The following is a 17,400-nucleotide window of genomic DNA, read 5'->3' on the forward strand; positions in this document are numbered from 1 at the left end:
ATAAGCATTGTGCTTTCCTGTAGGAATCAGCTGAAGTTGAGGACTCGGACAGTGGTTATCTTGCAGAACGCCTCAAGCATCCTTATGCTGTCTATGGCTCCTTTCAAGATTCTAGTGTGCCATTTCCAAGGACATCAGGAGCAAGGTTTTGTGGGGCAGGTACTAGTAGAGTGATGTTTATTTGGCAGCTCGCATAAGTATTCCTAAGGTTATGCCTTGGATTGCACTGCCTTGTTAATTAAAATGAGAAAATTACTGTGATGTAGAGAGCACAGAACTCGTGTAGGGGCACGTAACCATGTGTACTGAAAATTTGGCAAGTACGCATGTTTAAGGAGTGCCTCTGCCTGGACTTGAGCCTTCTTGTTTACACATGGAAGTGTGCAGGTGATTTTTTGCTCTTGAATGTAAATATAAAAATATTACCATAAAAAAAAACGGGAGTTTACAAAAATCGTGGTAAACTGAACGTACAAAGAATGCAGGGGAGAAAACAAGAATCAGATTTTTGAATGTGTTAGTTTCCTTAGTTTACTGCAGGGCTGTTAATGATTGCTTGTTTTCCTGCAATTACATTCGGACTCCATGGGGAACGTAAATAAGTCCGAATTATCGAATGTCCGAAAAAACGAATCCGTCAGAAAAAAAAATACTTTTATTGACACTTCAGGGTCCCTGTGGTCGAAAAAAAGTTGTCAATGCGTTGCTGCCCGCACTTCCGTTTATGTGCAACTAAGTCCGCCTGTATCTCCGCCAGTGTGATGTGATCGCTGTACGCGATGAGGAGCTGGTTTCGTTCGTGAATGCAACGCGTCTGTACGGCGCACTTAGCTGTCGCGCAAAGAGGCAGCATGAATGGCGGCACGGCGCGTTTGGGTTCTCGCCTACTAAATGCGTGCACTACGCATGCAACTGCACCAAGCCACATGCACTAACGAGCAGTTGACTGAAGATGCTTATCGTAAGGCTTGTCAGCGATTGAGCCGTACTGGCGCATTTGACACCTGCCGCCATCACGCCTCCGTGCATTTCCACTGCTTATCCGTAAAGACATCGCCGCACGGCGCCGTGATAGCGGCCCCTTTGAATTTCCGGTCCGCTTCACCCCATAACACTTCGGCATCGCGACAAAGCTGACTTTCGGACTCTGCTACTGTCGCAAACAGGTCGACTCGCGAAAGCGCTGTTTCGAACCTACGAGATGATAGACGCGGCAGAGGTGGGGGCCTGCAATTTGGGCAGAAAGTCCGAAAAATCGGACGCCGAAGAGTTTTAGCGTCTGAAATTTCCGACGTTCTTGACCATTGACGTCTATGGGGCTGGTGACAGTGCCGCGAAAGCATCCGAATTTTCGAGCATGTCCGGAAAAATCGGCAGTTGACTGTATCTGCTGCGTTTCGTTATTGTCGGCGCGGCCTTCGGCGCTGGCTGTGAGGGCACCGTTGGCGCCATTTAATCAGATCTTTTGAGACAGCAGAGCGTAAAATAAAGCAAGTCTCAAGATAAAAATGAACGCGCACGCGCAGAACGCTTTACCGCAGACACATTCGACAGAATGGCGGCGATGCAGCGCGGGGATACAGGAACCGGAATGTAGATGTTCGCGATGTCGATACGATTTGGATGGATGGATGGATGCTATGAGCGTCCCCTTTATAACGGGCCGGTGACATGTCTGCCACCCGGCTCGAAGAAAAAAAAAAGCAAAAAAAACTTCCTTGTTTCATGCTGGCCTGATACCTTATCTACATTGATTAAAGGGACCGACAACTGCCCAGAATATGAAATGAGTTGACTCCACTGATGTAAAGATTGTCCGTCGCACTGACTCAAACCAACCCTGTTTTTTTCGTGAGAGATGGATTTATATTTTTATTTCTTAAATGAAAGTCGCGAAAAATGACCTGTGGCACCTCTGGCGGCAAAAACATCAACGATCCGATGAAGACGGCCACGTGACCATTGATTACTGTACGCGGTCGACGATGTTTTTGTTAGTACTGAAATATTGTTTGTTTCTTTATATTAAAAGGTACTACTCCATAAAAATGTACACACATGCCTGCGTTAGTAATACACATTAAAGTGGCACTGCCTTCGCGTGACGTAATGATCCCATGCTCGTCAGTGCCTCTTGAGCAACTTTTCAACGTGCTCATGCAACCGCGCACGCAGTTTCCAGGTCGCTAAGATTTTGGAGCGACATAGTTTTGCTGCCTATACTTTCTCTCAGAAATGACGCGCGCTGCTACTCGGTGCGGCCGTGCATATGCACAATTACGTTTTCAATTACTTGGCTTGGCTCGTGTATAGAGAGAGTAACGACGCCGGGACAAGCCATCCATGACACAGGCTCAGGCAACCTTGGGCGCAGGCGCACAGAACGCTGTACAAATACCGGGAAGGTGTATAAAGCCACACATCTCATTGTAACAGCTTGCTATTTTCAAAAATGGTTGGAAAGCTCAAAATAAAGGTGGTTAAGCATAGTTACAGTAACTCCTGCGAAAGCAGAACAACGACAGCTTTCACAAGGGCTAGCGGCATCGCTATCAATTATCAGCGTTGCTGGAGCAAGCCTCCATGCGTGTTTGGAGCCTTTCAGATCGAAAAATACTGGTTATAAGATAACTACGTGCTTTTCGGATAAACCACTGCAGCTACAAACGCTACGAAGGGTGAGCTTCCTGTCGCGCCGTAAAAAACTGGGTCGAGAAAAATCAGTTGTCGGTCTCTTTAAATCTATGTTATTATACCAAAAAAATTATAAATTCACGGTCTATCTCTCTGCCTCTTAAGGCAGAATGACCTTATTTTTTTTCCCCATTATTTATTTTTGTACTTTATCTCTACTTTTCTGCCACCAATACTCTAACCGTCTCTTACTTATTTCTATCGCGGACGTGTTCACCTTTCCATTGTTGTCCCTAAAACCCAAGGCTTCATGTAGACTCGTGCCCACACGTATACCTGGGTGAATAACGCCACATTTCCCACAGTTGACCAGTGCCTCCAAGATCGGCATTTCTAATCACAAATCTGAGGTATAAAGTAGCGATCGAAATAGAGCCTCATAGATCACCAATTAGCTTTCGTTTTTGATCTCTGAGGCCACACTTTGTATGGTACGGGTGCCGGAGGAGATAATAGCTGGCGATTCGGCGTGCGCGATAGTCTCGGACAGGGTCCGGATTATCAAATGTAGATCTCGCAGCTGTCCAAAATATCGGTCGTCTTTACACATTACTTCTATGGGATCATCGGCGGTGCCGCGCAACTGTCCGAATTATTGAGCATGTCCAAATTATCGGTGTCCGATTTATCGGTCGGCGACGTATCTCAATTACACAATTTAGATTGTTTGTTTATACATATTGTAGAGCTACATTCTTAGGTGTGTCTGTATTGAATTGAGCCAGAGCTTACTAACACTTGCTGAATTTCTCAAGCAAATGCCATGGTTGATTCATGCCAATAATGTTACCGGGAATATTATATACATAGACTATTTGATTTCTCTCTGTCAAAAAGAAAATAACGGTATGAGGAAGTGGCTGATTCCAACTTAATTTTTTTACATGTTACAACTACAGTGACATGCTACCACAAAATGCCACTTTAAAACCACCATTGTAGTAGACAATAAGATAGAACGCCTAGTAGTACAATAAATGTTGCAATCCTCCTTGTGAAGTGTGCTGAAGCCACTAGAACACTCACAATTGGAGTGTGCGCTGTTGCATCCCCATGTTTTTTATATTGTAGATTTGTACATCTACACACACTGTCCCTTTGCACCCACGTCACATGTTCATTAACATTGACCAGTGATATCGCTTACCTTAGTTAAAATAATGAATGATATATAACCAATATTTATGCTGGGAAGCTTGATGCATCAATTGGCTGAAATGTGAATGATTGTATCTAGCAAATAAATTGACTGCAAAGGTTTACCACCCGACCTTTCTGCTTCTTTTTCAAGTCTTTGTTTCCTAGTTCGCGCTAATATGTATCCCTTTGACATCAATCAACTAACCCAGCAACAAGTCTTACTCAGAATATTAATAAGCTTTGTACACTTGTTTATCAAACAGCTTATGCTGTTCTTTGCTGCACTGCTCATTAGCTGTTGTTGTGAAGATATTCTTTGGGTATGTTAACACGGTAGCATTCACTTTGTATCATTTAGTACAAATATCACTTCTTGATCTTTATATTCTGTACTTTGCGGTTCCTATTTCCATAACCTTAGCTTCTTTAACAAGAATAATTATGCTACATTGTCACGGATCTCCGGATAACAGCCGGACAGAAGGAATGGACAAGGCGAGAGCGTTACACACACCTATTTTAATTACACACAAAAAAAGAAAAACACACATTTTTACCCCAAACCACTGCAAACATATAAAACATACCGACACTAAATAAAGCTATCACAAAAAAAAAGTGAAGGAAACAAACATCTATACAGTACGAAGCGTTCTTCGCTCAAACAACTCACGGCGTTCTGTGCCGATTCACGATGAGGCGAGGCGTTGCGTTGAGCACTGGAGTCAACGCCGGCGTACAAGTCGGTGACGCTGTCTTTCTCTGGTACGGAACGCGAGCTGGCGTTGTCGTTGAGGCTGGGAGGCTCGGAGTCAATGACCTCAGCGTCGACTTGCGCTGGTCAGCATTTCCCGGGAACTGGACTGGCTCAGGCGAGGCCTACGGAGCGGTGCCGTAGGACGAAGCGTTCGGGACACAGGCCGATGACGCTCCCTGGCCGCTGCGGGTGTTCGCGCCTGCCATCCATTTCCTAGGACGTGTCCTTCGATGGCCGGTGACTACGGTGCGATGAGCGATGGAGCACGAGACTACGGTGCGATGCCGTAGAACAAAGGGAGCCGGAGCGCCCGGTACACAGGCCGGCGACGCTCGTGCCCGCCTCCCGCGCTCACGATCGAACACCCCAGGGCCCTATGCCCACGTCATCTTCTTTTTTATATCTTCTCCTTCGTTTTTCTCTTCTTCTAGTCATGCGGTTATACGTCAGTCTACGCTCGACGTCTTCCTCTTCTTCTGTCACATTTTATTTGTCACCTCCTATATGTGACATACATGCCTTTATTAATCTCCAGCTAGTCTAGCATTTTATTTTGTCCATGCTGATCTAACAAACCTTTTGTCCTTTTAAATGTTCTGTTCACTCCTGCAGGAGAGATAGCTTCTACATTTGCAAGCTCAAACTGATAGTCTCATCTAGCAGAGGACAGTTAGGCGAGTTGGTGCAAATTCATGTTTGAAGAATGCACTAAAAAAACCATAACACAGAGAAACGTCCTGTCCCCTTCGTTTCTCTGTGTTGTGGTTTTTTTTTGCGCTTTCTTCAAATATAATAGTCTCATGCCTTAGTTGGTGGAGGATCAACCATGGAATCAAGATATTGCAGATTCAATTCTTAATTTGAGAATCTTGCCCAGTCTACCATGTCCATAATTATTACCTAAAATGAGAAATCTTCTTTTTTTTTTTAGCAAAATTTTGCGAGTGCTTTGCTAAATTTAGGTTCATATTGCCTATCCAAATTGTGTGTACATGCATGTTTCTTTTTTTTTTCCTCATCTGACTGCATACATTGAATTGTATGAGACTTCCTTCATCATTTGCAGTGTCTGTCCTGGTTTTGTGTGTAGTTATTGACCTTTTTTTACCTAATGACTCGCATTCAGGACCTGGTTGTGCTAACGCTTCCAATTGCAGGAAAGAAACTATGGGTTTAATTTAAATTGATGGCTTTCTGTAGCTTTTGCACCCATTTTGGATGAACATCAGGCAATGAGCGCCTTGAAAGTAAACAACATGGGTTACTTGGCATGTGTCCAAATAAACAACCTGTTGCTGACTGCTGTCAGACCTACTAGATAACATGGAGTTTACTACTGGGGATGTGTCTGAAAAAATACTTTGGCACTGCATATGGGATATTGGTATGTGCCCATTCTTGGCCAATCACCCAGAATGGATGTGCCAAGCAGTAGCTTTCTTTAGCTACTTTGCTTATTTTGAATTAATGTTGGTCATTGGCCAATCTCACAAAATAAAAACCAGGAGGAGAGTAAGGAGTGAAGAGAGAAATTACAGGTGTGTAGGCAAATAAGATATCTGATTGGTTGGAGCACAAGCGAGTGACGTTATGCACTAGGAGAGGAGGGTGTGTGCCAGCTTCAAGCACAGCTTCCACATCTACTATGACAACTTGATGGATAGCCATTGCAGTGAAGTTGCAGCCAGGATCCTAGGAATAGTTGGAAGTTGCCATGGAGCTTTAGCTGGGGTTGCTGCTGTGATCACAGAATATACCATGTCATGGTATCATTTGACATTGTGGCTTGCAGCGAGGTTGTCACTTAATGGGTATGCTGATGAGTTTATAGTGTTTTGTGATTCACAAATATCATGGGGGTATTCAGCAAGTTTCATAAAAAAACTCACTGGCTTCGACAACCATCTTCAATAATTTCTGCCGCAAATTCTTAAAGGGGTACTGACACAAAATTTCGCGGCCGAGATAGCCTGCTGGATTGATTCCCGTGTACGTGCGCGTACCATCTGCAAAATATCGACAGCGAATAAAGCTTGGAAGGTATTTTATATGAATTTTGAAGTTGGTGAGCGCGATCCAGCATTATAGGCCGCACCTGGTGCATTGACACCCTCGGAGGTGACCCGAGGTGACCCCCCTACTTCCCCTACGTAACCGTTGCAGCCGGTACAAGTTATGATGACGTTGTAGCCGCCATTTCTGTTTTGACGCGCTTCCCGACGAATCGCTCCTCGCCAGCGGGTCAAACCTGAAGTGATTCGCCACGTCGAAAATTCCTTCCATCCGCGCCACAAGAAAATCGTCGCCATCAGACGACGATGAGCCCGACGACGACAGACCGCGCGGAAATGCGTCACTGTTCTGTGTGCTCACGTGATCGAGCGTTTCACTCGCTAGGCGGCTTGTCGTTTTTGGAGCTCTGTCAAACCGAAACTGAGGCTGTGTCGGTAATGAGGAGCTTGTAATTAATTATCTGTCGCGCGCTGCAGCAAACGATGTGCCGTGTAATGACTAACAGACTCCCAGCAACACATTGCAGCAAAAAAACGCGGGCCAAAAATTTTTGTGTCAGGACTCCTTTAAATCTTTCACTACAGCTGAATGAATAAAGCTGGCCTTGGTACTACACTCTAAGAAAAAATCGAGTATTTGGGGAGTATATCTGCCACACAAAAATAATTGTCATCTAGCTTGCTCGTGCTTCCTTTCTTGAAAACCTCGCTCTCATCACTTTCCTATCAAGAATGCTATATCACGATGATAACGCACGCGCCATTTGTGACTGGGAAGTGCCAAGACCACAGTGATAACACGAGAAAAGTACGCAAGGTGGATGACGATTACAGTTGTGCGGCAGAAATACTCCCCAAAACTCTATTTTTTCTTACAGTGTATACCCCTTATCAGGTACTTCACACAACACCACATAGTACACCCAGCACACATAATATGCAACCTAAATCATGTGCAGTTAGAAATGCAACCTAAATCATGTGCAGTTAGAAGTGGGAAATGCATAAATGCATGTGCCCTGTAACTTTAACAGATTTTTTTCTTCTTTTTGCTGAAACCTGCACAAGTAATTTGTGCTGCATGGCTCATCATGACTACCATGGTTCAGATTTATACATGTGCATTAGCTGCAACTATCTCAGAGCACTGTTCCTTATGAGCAGTTTGTATAGTCTCTACGTAGTCTCAATCTAACTATAGCAGTGTGCTGTACAACTTGCCCTCTTACTAATCTTTGCCTAATAGTTATTTATACAGGGAAAAGACACATTTTATTTGTAATTTCACTATCTTATGCCTTGCTACATTATACTTCACAATCACTTCTTTGTCAGACTTTCTTGTGTGCTTCACACGGCCGTCCCATCTGCAAAAGATGAATGCCCCCACGGAGGTGACACCACGATCACTGAGTGCATTGGGAGCCTACCTTGCCTCGCAGCATAAGGCTAGCCGACCCCCTTCCACTTCATCCTTAGTCAGCCTCTACGCTCCTCACAGTCCAGGAACAGCAACTGCACAACCGCAGGATGTCTCCATCTCATCCTTCTATTATAAAGAAAGGGTAAGCTTTCTCATTGCTGCATACAAAGTTCCACAGTATACGCATGTCGGTTGCACTGCGATGAGCTAAAGGTAGCAAATGCACAAGGCTCCCACACTAGATGCCTTAGCCTAAAAACGAGGTACCTTGGCACAATGAATAGTTCCACAGCATTACTGAAGCGAAATGTAAGCAACAGTATTGCCAAAATGTGAGGCTGCCTACTTAGAGATTCTGTTTAACTCTAATCATGCCAGTTGCAAGGAAATTTCACTTTGACAAAATTCATTATAAGTTTCACAGTAAAACCTTCTTAATTCAAATTTCACAGGACCGGAAATAATTTCTGAATTAACCCAATTTTGAATTTTTGCGAATATCAAGTAAACAGTTTTATTTACTGAATGACTCTGCAAATCCTCTTCTTTTGCTTAAAAGGAAAGTGTAAGCTGCAATTCTCACAATCTCGCAACTTTTTTATCAGTGCAACCGTTGCACAATTCATCCAGGATACCCACCACGGTGGTCTAGTGGTTACGGTGCTCAGTGCTCAACTGCTGGCCCGAAGGTCACATGATCGTATTTGAGCTACGGCGGCCGCATTTCTATGGGGGCAAAATGCTGGAGGCCTGTGTACTTATATTTATGTGCAGGTTAAAAAACACCAGAGGGTCAAAATTTTCGGAGCCCTCCACTATGGTGTACTTCATAATCAAATCATGGTTTTGGGATGTGAAATCCCAAGAATTAAAAGAAAAATTTAATTAATCCAAGATGTGCTTTGAATGTGATGTTCTTATTGCGGGAGAATACTCCTTTTAATTAAAGCAGGATTAAAGAAATTGTAATATCTGTGTTCTCCAGAAAGTGCAGCTTCATGCGATAACATATTTCTTTGTATTAATTTGTGCAGATTAAAAAAAAGTGTTTACAACAATGCCTCCTATATATTTTCAGAAGGGAAGAGGCAGAACTCAAAGGAGGACTGGCCGCCAGGCATCTTCACAGCAGCATCCTCTGCCAAGTGCTGCCGTGCTCATCTATAACATGTCGGGGATTATGCCCATAAACCAGTTTCTGGCTCAAAACTACATGTAAGCCTGTAGTTTTCTTCTCTTGACTGTGAGCAAAAACAGTGCGCAGCCACAGTGCAGCTGTGGCATGGTAGCTTAGAAACCTTAGTGCTTTATTTTATGAACAAATTATAGGAGTAGCAAAGTCTCTCTATTCATTAATCACCATCTTCGTTGGTCTAAATCTGTTGCATATTTTAAAAAATCCAGTAATTGACTGGAGTATAATGCACTCAAACCTCATTATATAACAAAGTCACATCTGCCACGAAAATAGCTTCGTTATGTTCGAAAATTCATTAAAACTGTTTATTTGTAAGACTGTATCTGCGACAAGACTATTCTTCATTTACTTTGTTATAACCAATAATTCGTTATATCCGTGTTCGTTATATCGAGGTTTGAGTGTATCCTGTTGTACTTTGAAATGTTCCAGTACTAATAGTAACTGTTGCAAAGTTTAAATAGTAAAAGCTATCAACCTGGCAGTGTTGTACATCTAAACTAGTGCTGGTGATCTGAAATTTTTTAAACCTATTAGCTCATGTTTATTGCTATGGTTATTTTTTTGCAATCTTCAGTGGTGTTTTAAGCATGCATGAGTCTACATAGTAGTTCCATCAGCCCTTTCTTGGCTAACTTGTCACATTTATTTTCATTCACTTAACACATGCTGCACTCTTGCTTGAAAGACCAAGCATATGTATAGAATATTTGTGAAGTATACACATGTGCGCATACATATTTAGGTACACAAGAGCGGATCAACATAAAAAAAAAATTAATTACCTACGCGGGGAAAAAAAGTGCATTGAAAGGAATAACAAAAGGCATTACTGTGATAAATGGAGAATTGTTGTACTTTTTCATGAAGCTTCCATAAAGAAAGAAAACATTGTTATTACTACGGCATTGCAGGATCTTAAAAGAAAAAAGGAAGAAAGAAGTGAGCATGTAAAACTGTAACATACGTAAAATGTGATGCTCATTTCAGAAAGTATTTACATGATCAAATGAAACTAATAAAAAGGAGTATTACGAAAGCGGGCTGTTAGCATTTGACAAGAGTATGAGCACATGTAGCAGATCCTATTCAAAGTTATACACAAGGTAATTCTCATGACTGTTACTTTACTGATTTATTGGTATGCAAAAAAAAAGTAATTTTAATTAAGATAGGGCTATATATGAGCAATGTTTCTGCACAGATTTTTCTTACACATCTTTGTTTGCTGCACGCAGTATGCATTAGTTACATCCGCCATATGCTGTGCAGCTAAAAATCAAGAAATCGGTAGCTGATATACAATAACAAATTCTTTTCCATGTCGCAAAACACTCGTAGGTTGGATAATGGAGACCCTGTCAGTGCCTGCAACCACAATGCTACGTGTGCTGCAAATGTGGGACGGAAAGACTTGGCACAGGTTTTGTGATTTGTCTGTTTGGCCTTCTCTAAAATACTATCTCTTTGCAGTATGCCTGCTTGATGATGCCCTGTAAAATGTGTTTGCATGTCCAGGTCTGGTCCTTGGCAGCACTTATTGCAAGTCCACAGCTTTCACATGACAAACCGGGGCCTGATGCAGCTGTTCCATGGGCACAGCACCCCTTCGGTCGACAGATGCTGGAGTCCATGTACGTGGTTTTTCTTTCCCGCACTTATTGCTCATTTCGTTTCTTCACTGCACTGTGTAACAGCACAGGGTTCGTAGCGGTCCTTGAAACCCTTGAAAACCCTGGAATTTTCAAATAGCATTTTCAAGGCCTTGAAAGCCCTTCATTTTTTTGTAGGTCCTTAAATGTCCTTGAATTTTGTCAATACACTTTTGTGAGCCAATTTTTAGCTGTTGCATTTTGGATAGTTCTGTGCAAATAATCGAGCACATATTACAGTTGTTGAATTCGCTATCATATTAACTTAAAATTTGAAAGTATTTATAAAAAAATGAATTATTCTACCACATGTAATCCGCCTTAAAGATGGTTTCACTGCACCACGGGACTGCTGTGCCGTCAAACCCTCTTGTCAGGGGAAATCTGTGTCAGCGCGAAGCAACACTTCTGCACTTCAGTCATTTTTTTATTAGCGTCTTATATTGCCCAAGTGTGAGAAATTTTAAAATTTAAAGTATTTTTCCACATATAGTTTGCATCCTACTACTATTTGAATTCACTTCAAACTTATTCGACACTAATTGCCGTTCACTTTGAGCCTAGAAAGTTATATTCACACAAGCCTAGACCAGAGGGTTAACGAGGATTTTATTTTGTGGCAGCGGGGAGGGAAGGGTGACCGACCCCTTTGTATATATTTGAGTGTGTGTGCATACATACTTGTCAGGTGAATGTGTTCATCGCCTAGTTGGTACTTGCTATATGATATAATTGCCCCTAAAATGACTCAAAGTTGGAAGCACTGCCCATGTTGTCGTGTCTGTGTTTCTTTCCTGCATTTTTGTGTTATATTAGCGGCAATAATGTCATCTATATATTCATATAAGTTGAAAAAAATTCTCAGGCTGGCGATGCACATTTTGTGTGTGTGTGCGTGTGTGCACGCTCACACAATACACCTATATTGTGAGGTGAATCAATTTAACCAAACTAGCAGAAGAATACTGAAACCTGCAGAAAACAGTGTAATGCCATAAAACCTGCAGTGAACAAAACATGAGCGAAGAAAGGAACTGTGAAAACTCCTTTAGTTCGCTATTAATTATGAAAAAGTGCCTGCTTTGGCTTGTGTGCAGTGAAAGATGTTCTTCATGCTGTAAAAGCTGGTGTTCCCTTTTTCTGCGATCTCAACAAGTGTTGTTTCAAGTCCTTGAAAATTTTTTGTTAGGTGCTTGAAAATCCTTAAAAACCCTTGAATTTTTTTCTTCAATGTTGCTATGAACCTTGCAGCAGCACAAACAGTTAGAACAGCTCTGTGTGCTTTGATGCATTAATGTAGCTGGTGCAACTGTCACCTTAGAAAGGTTACAGCACATACAGACGGGGACAAAGTGAAAAAGAAACAAGACATAGCGCTGTGTCTTCTTCTTCACTTTGTCCCCGTCTATGTGTGCTGTAACCCTTCTAAGATGCAATACCAACTAGCCCACCAAGCCATCCTTGTGAGCAAGTGTCACGTTTAGAACTGAGACTGCTACCTGTTTAAAATCCCTGTACTAACATGTCTCTTGTCTTGAAATGAAAGGGTTGGGGTGTTTGAAGGTAGTAAGCATAAAAAAAAATAGTCACAGTTTCGCCGCAACGGCGAAGCAATGAATGCGATAGCAACAAATTGGAATGTAACGCGAAGAACGAAAACCAGCTCAAAATTTCCAGCCCGTCGCTCAAGCGCAAAGGACGCATGAAAAGAACACACACAGGACGAGCGCAAACTATCATGCGTCACAGCTCGACACTTGAAGCGCACTGCTCACACATAAAGCAGGACGCACAAAACGAACGAACAGGTACACACAGGACGAGCGCGAACTAACTGTCACAGTTGTTACTTATTTCTGTTTGAACAGCGCGCTCGTTTCGCAAACGCGGCTGCTGCAGTGAGCAAAGTGGCCTTCGTACGCTCTGTGACTTCAGCGCGGACATCGCGGGGAAAGCACAAGACAGACAACCCCCTGCTCCACCCCCACCCCCGCCCCCTTCTTTCCTTGGATAAGCGCACGAATGCGACTATGCCATGTAGGGTGAAGAGAAACGGCATTCACAGGAGCAGGGCGAGCTGGCCGACGCCTTTAAGTGCGCCCGTTGCGCTCCTAGCGCCATCTCGCTGGTAATGAAGAAACACTTATAAGTGCCTGCCATCTCCGAGTACAGCGGTAAAGGGTGTGTATGTAACGCTCGCCGTGAACCACCTGGACGATCTGTGCTTTGTGGCGTAGTGGTTAGAGCCACGTGCTGCGGATCGAGAAGGCGCTGGTTCGATTCCGCGCTTCGGAAGCTTTTTTGGAATTATTTTTCTTTGGGACTTTTATATATATATACAGTACATACTTATACATATAGGCAGCATGACGACGGCGACGGTGACGGCAAAAAACACCCGAGACTGTCTATATAATTGCTATCGCAATAAAATGTTATCAGTAATTGTAAAGCCTGCCATGAGCGGGCTTTTACAAATTGACGCATATAGTGCCGGCTTTTAGCCCTTTTCATGCAACAGACAAACTGGGCTCATCCACACATTTCTGGTAAAAACAGCCATGGATGAGCTCAACTCGTCAACCATACTCGTCCTTTTCTCGCACTGCTATGAAGAAGCTCACTTTGTCTTGGCACTTTGCTGCACTTCTGGTAGATTGCAACACACATACACTTGCATTCATAGCAATGTCTTGACAGTGAGAGTAGCTCATTTTCATTGTTACTGACTGGATGTCTTCCTCATTATTTTTAAACAAACTTATATTACAGCACTAATGGTCAGATTGTAAAAAAAGATAAACAAAACTCAAAGTTTTTCAAACAATATCAGATCTCTTACTAGTGCTCTTTCTAGAAAGGAAGCGTTCATATATCCAGGTGGCTCAATGGTAACCTCTTCAATACGTCTTTAGAAGTTGGGCTAAATGTAGGAAAATATTTCTCCCTTGGGAAAAAGTGAGGTTAGGGCATTGAACTTAGCCAAAGCCTTTCGAGAAATTTTACCAGGGCTTGGTTGGAGGAGGAATTTGACTAGAAAAGTCCCAGGCTGTGGCTTTGAATCTACAATGAGCTCACTGTTTTCGTCTTACAGTGAAGGTATCATTAGACTATATTCTTTTAAGAATGTACATAGGTAATGTGCTGCATTTTATCAGATTAGCTCCAATTTTCTGAAAGCTACACCTTAAGAAAACTTCTTGGGCAGTGGAAAGATCATGCTTTATTGAATGTGGGGGTACCAAAGAGTTAAAAAAAAACACTTAATGCAGTACACAAACATGGCATATGTCTAGCAATCGGGTGGTCCATGCAGTACTTTGAACATAAGCAGTCAGCTGGTTTTTAAAACATTTTGTGATGTCGGTTATATCAGTGTGAAAATGAGCCCTACCTCTCTTCTTACATAATTCTCTCATGCTGGTCCTTGCATCGCAATCCCTTCAACATGTGAAAAAACCCTCGGTAATGCGACTCTGGTTATAGTACTATACTTGTGTATCATTCATGTCATGCATGGAACGTGGGTCTTCATTACTATTCAAAGATTGTTCATTGATATTAATGAATTGACCGTGAATTATTTGGTGCTATGAATTTTGTGTGCAATTAATTCAAGTGTTGTATTGTGTGCCTTTTCCAGCGTCAGCCACTACCTAAAGCATTATGACATACAAACTGTGGCCATGTTGTGCTGTATCTTCAGTGGTGAAAATGCAGATGGCAGCTGTGGCAAGAAATTTGCTTTTGATCAGGCCTGCAGTAGCGTAAGTTGCCGCGTGCTTCATCACCTTTTTTGAAATTGTAAACTGTTAGACTTTACTGCAGATGGTGCTCACTTGCTGGAGTTAACTTTTTCCAGACTCACTAATGTAACTGTTGTGGTAGTTTGACTATACAGTAAAACCTCGGTGATACGAATCTCGCGGAGTTATCAAAAATATTCGTATCATCCAAAATTCGTTTTACCCAAAAACATTTCCAGAAAAATTAGTATGCGACAAAAGAAAGTTGGTATACGTTTTTATTTAGTGTTTCCCAGGGCTGCACCGACGTCATGAACAGCTTTAAATGATTGCCAGTACAGTTCTAGACGTCAACGATCATACTTGTACTCGTAAATATATGGTGCATGTGTAATCAATGAACCAGATGTGTTGTGACCCGTGACCGCTAGTAGCCCCCTTCCTAATCTTACTACGCTTTTCTGCATGACGTCAGAGTATTGCGGCAAAAGTGACTTTAAAAGTGCATTGCACGCGATAGATGAAGGCCAGAAAATTTTTAAAATCGCTGTCCTTTATTGCTGTTACCTTCTTATCACGGTGGTGTTGGGGGTGCTATTCGGGAGATTTACGGCTGTGCCCGCACAATCAGGAGGTTTGCTCAAAATCCGGGAGTCTCCTGTGCAAACCGGAGAGTTGGCATGTGTGCGCGTTCGTTGCGAGGCCTAGCTCCTTCGCCAAGACCATCTGCTTCGTCTCTTGGGGTCTTCGTCCACCATTCATGGGACTTCATAATGGACCCGCAGCCCAAGTTTGTTTTGTTTCATAGAACGTCTCATTTAGAGGACATGACTTGCATCGACGTGGCAGGCACGTGTTAAAACTGTACAAGGACGCTGCTGCCTTGAGCACAGCAGCACGTGTCAACGTGTTGGAAAAAAAAAGAAACGCGACGTCAGCGCCATCTGTAATCTAAACGCGAAGGTGCATAAAGGCCTCCGACATTCGCGCACACAATCTCGGAGGTAACGACGCGCCATTAACGGTCGCGCAGCGCGCATGCCCGCACCTGCCGCATCTTCCACGACAGCGCGGGCAGCACCTGTGCGCATCTGTGCGCTAGCATACGTTCGTATCAAACGTCGCGGGGTAAAAATCGGTTCGCAACAACCGTACTCGAATACATTGCAGGCTAATGGGCCCTGGCCGGGACCACAGAAAAATTCGTATCGCCCTGAAATTTGTACGAGCCGTGATCGTATCACTGAGGTTTTACTGTAGTCATTTTCTAATTACCAATTTTAGAAATATGCAGTATGCCTATGTATTTTTATGAATAAAGCAATAAAATGGTCACCAGTTATTGTTAGTATATATTAGGTGCCATTGTAACTGTTCAATTCATAAATGGGGACATTAGTACCCATCAAACTAGCCTGTAGTAACTGAAGAAACTCGCACAAGTTTTCCACATATGGCAACCCATTCTAGTTCTTTTTCTTTGGCTCCCATAGGTGATAGAACTAAATCTTGTAAAGAACCTTGAGTTCACCTTTTCTTTGTCATTAACTTTTCTTTTCTTTAACAGAAACAAAAGCTATACTGGACAAGGCACCTTCTGCAGCCATTAGGGCTATTTTTTTACCTACGCTTTGTACATGCTCATGAAGATGAGCATTGGGCAGGGCAGAGGCAATGATGTGTTGTGCTACACTCGGCTGATTGAACTACAGCAAACCAGGGCAGACTGTGTCTCATTGGTGTCATCTTCTGTGAAAAGCACCCGACTTCACGCTTTCTTAATTTGTATCCACTGGCTGTGTATACCTCCTTGCCTGAACACCAAAAAAAACAAGGAGTTTCCTCTTGGCGACAAATCTTGACAAACTGGCTGAATGCATCACGAATACACAGTGCACAAAGACCATCCGTTAGTAGAACTTCTATTTTACTGGATGACGTGGTCACTTCCCTTTAGGGGTATTCAGACGGGGGAGAAATGCTCGGGGGGGACGAGGGGATTGCGGATCACGTGACCGCGACGTCACGGATTAGCGAGTGGGCATGACCCCCCCCCCCCCCGCGCCTCCTCGGGGGAGACGGGGACCTTTTCCCCGAAAGGACGAACAATCCCCCGGCGGTAGAGGATATAGTGAAATTTCGAGCTCTTGTTTGGCCACATTGTTGCACTTGCTCCTGCAAAGAGCGGCAGCGGGTGTACAGTCTGCAGCTACATGGTCATCTGCGGCTCGTCGTCAGCAGCTCGTCAAATGGGTGGTGCAAGCCACCAGAGTAGTCTAGTAACACTGGTCTCCCCCTCTGTTTGCCTCTGTCCGTGTGAGTGGGAGGCATTTGTGGAGACTTCTCCTCGCAAGCTGACGTCACAAGGCTCCGCCTTTATCCCCCGAGCATTTCTCCCCCGTCTGAATACCCCTTTAGTGACGGGCAGTCATGCCAGCACTTTACTGTTGTCCTCTCTTCAAAACTTCACCGTCGCTGCCATGTATACATGCTGACAGCACCATCAGTTGCAGACAAAATGGTGCCATGCATTTGTAACACACGCCTCTTTGTCCATCATCTGCTGCCTACACTCACCGAAACTGCAATGTAGAAAGTGTAGTTTTCATGCTGCAGTTGTGCTGTACAAAGTGGATTCGTGTAGTTGAGTGAAGCTTCACTTTTTCTGCATGTAACAAAAAAAAATAACTTTCTACACTAGCTACACTTGTGCAGCCAGTCTAGGTAAAAAAAACAAGTCCTATTGTTTGACATTCACATACTTGGGTTTTTATAGCA

General features: G+C 43.3%; 1 protein-coding gene across 2 annotated transcripts in view; it reads left to right on the forward strand.

The window, feature by feature from the left end:
- LOC119375256 (GATOR complex protein WDR59) overlaps positions 1-17,400 on the forward strand; it is a 52,859-nt gene that overhangs the window by 21,523 nt on the left and 13,936 nt on the right. For both annotated transcript variants that reach the window (XM_037645441.2, XM_037645449.2), the window contains exons 15-20: positions 24-159; positions 7,939-8,168; positions 9,105-9,241; positions 10,566-10,647; positions 10,743-10,858; positions 14,520-14,643. In XM_037645441.2, the coding sequence (XP_037501369.1) occupies positions 24-159; positions 7,939-8,168; positions 9,105-9,241; positions 10,566-10,647; positions 10,743-10,858; positions 14,520-14,643 (825 nt within the window). The remainder of the gene's footprint in view (positions 1-23; positions 160-7,938; positions 8,169-9,104; positions 9,242-10,565; positions 10,648-10,742; positions 10,859-14,519; positions 14,644-17,400) is intronic.

This window comes from Rhipicephalus sanguineus, chromosome 1, assembly GCF_013339695.2.
Source record: "Rhipicephalus sanguineus isolate Rsan-2018 chromosome 1, BIME_Rsan_1.4, whole genome shotgun sequence".
NCBI lineage: Eukaryota > Metazoa > Arthropoda > Arachnida > Ixodida > Ixodidae > Rhipicephalus > Rhipicephalus sanguineus.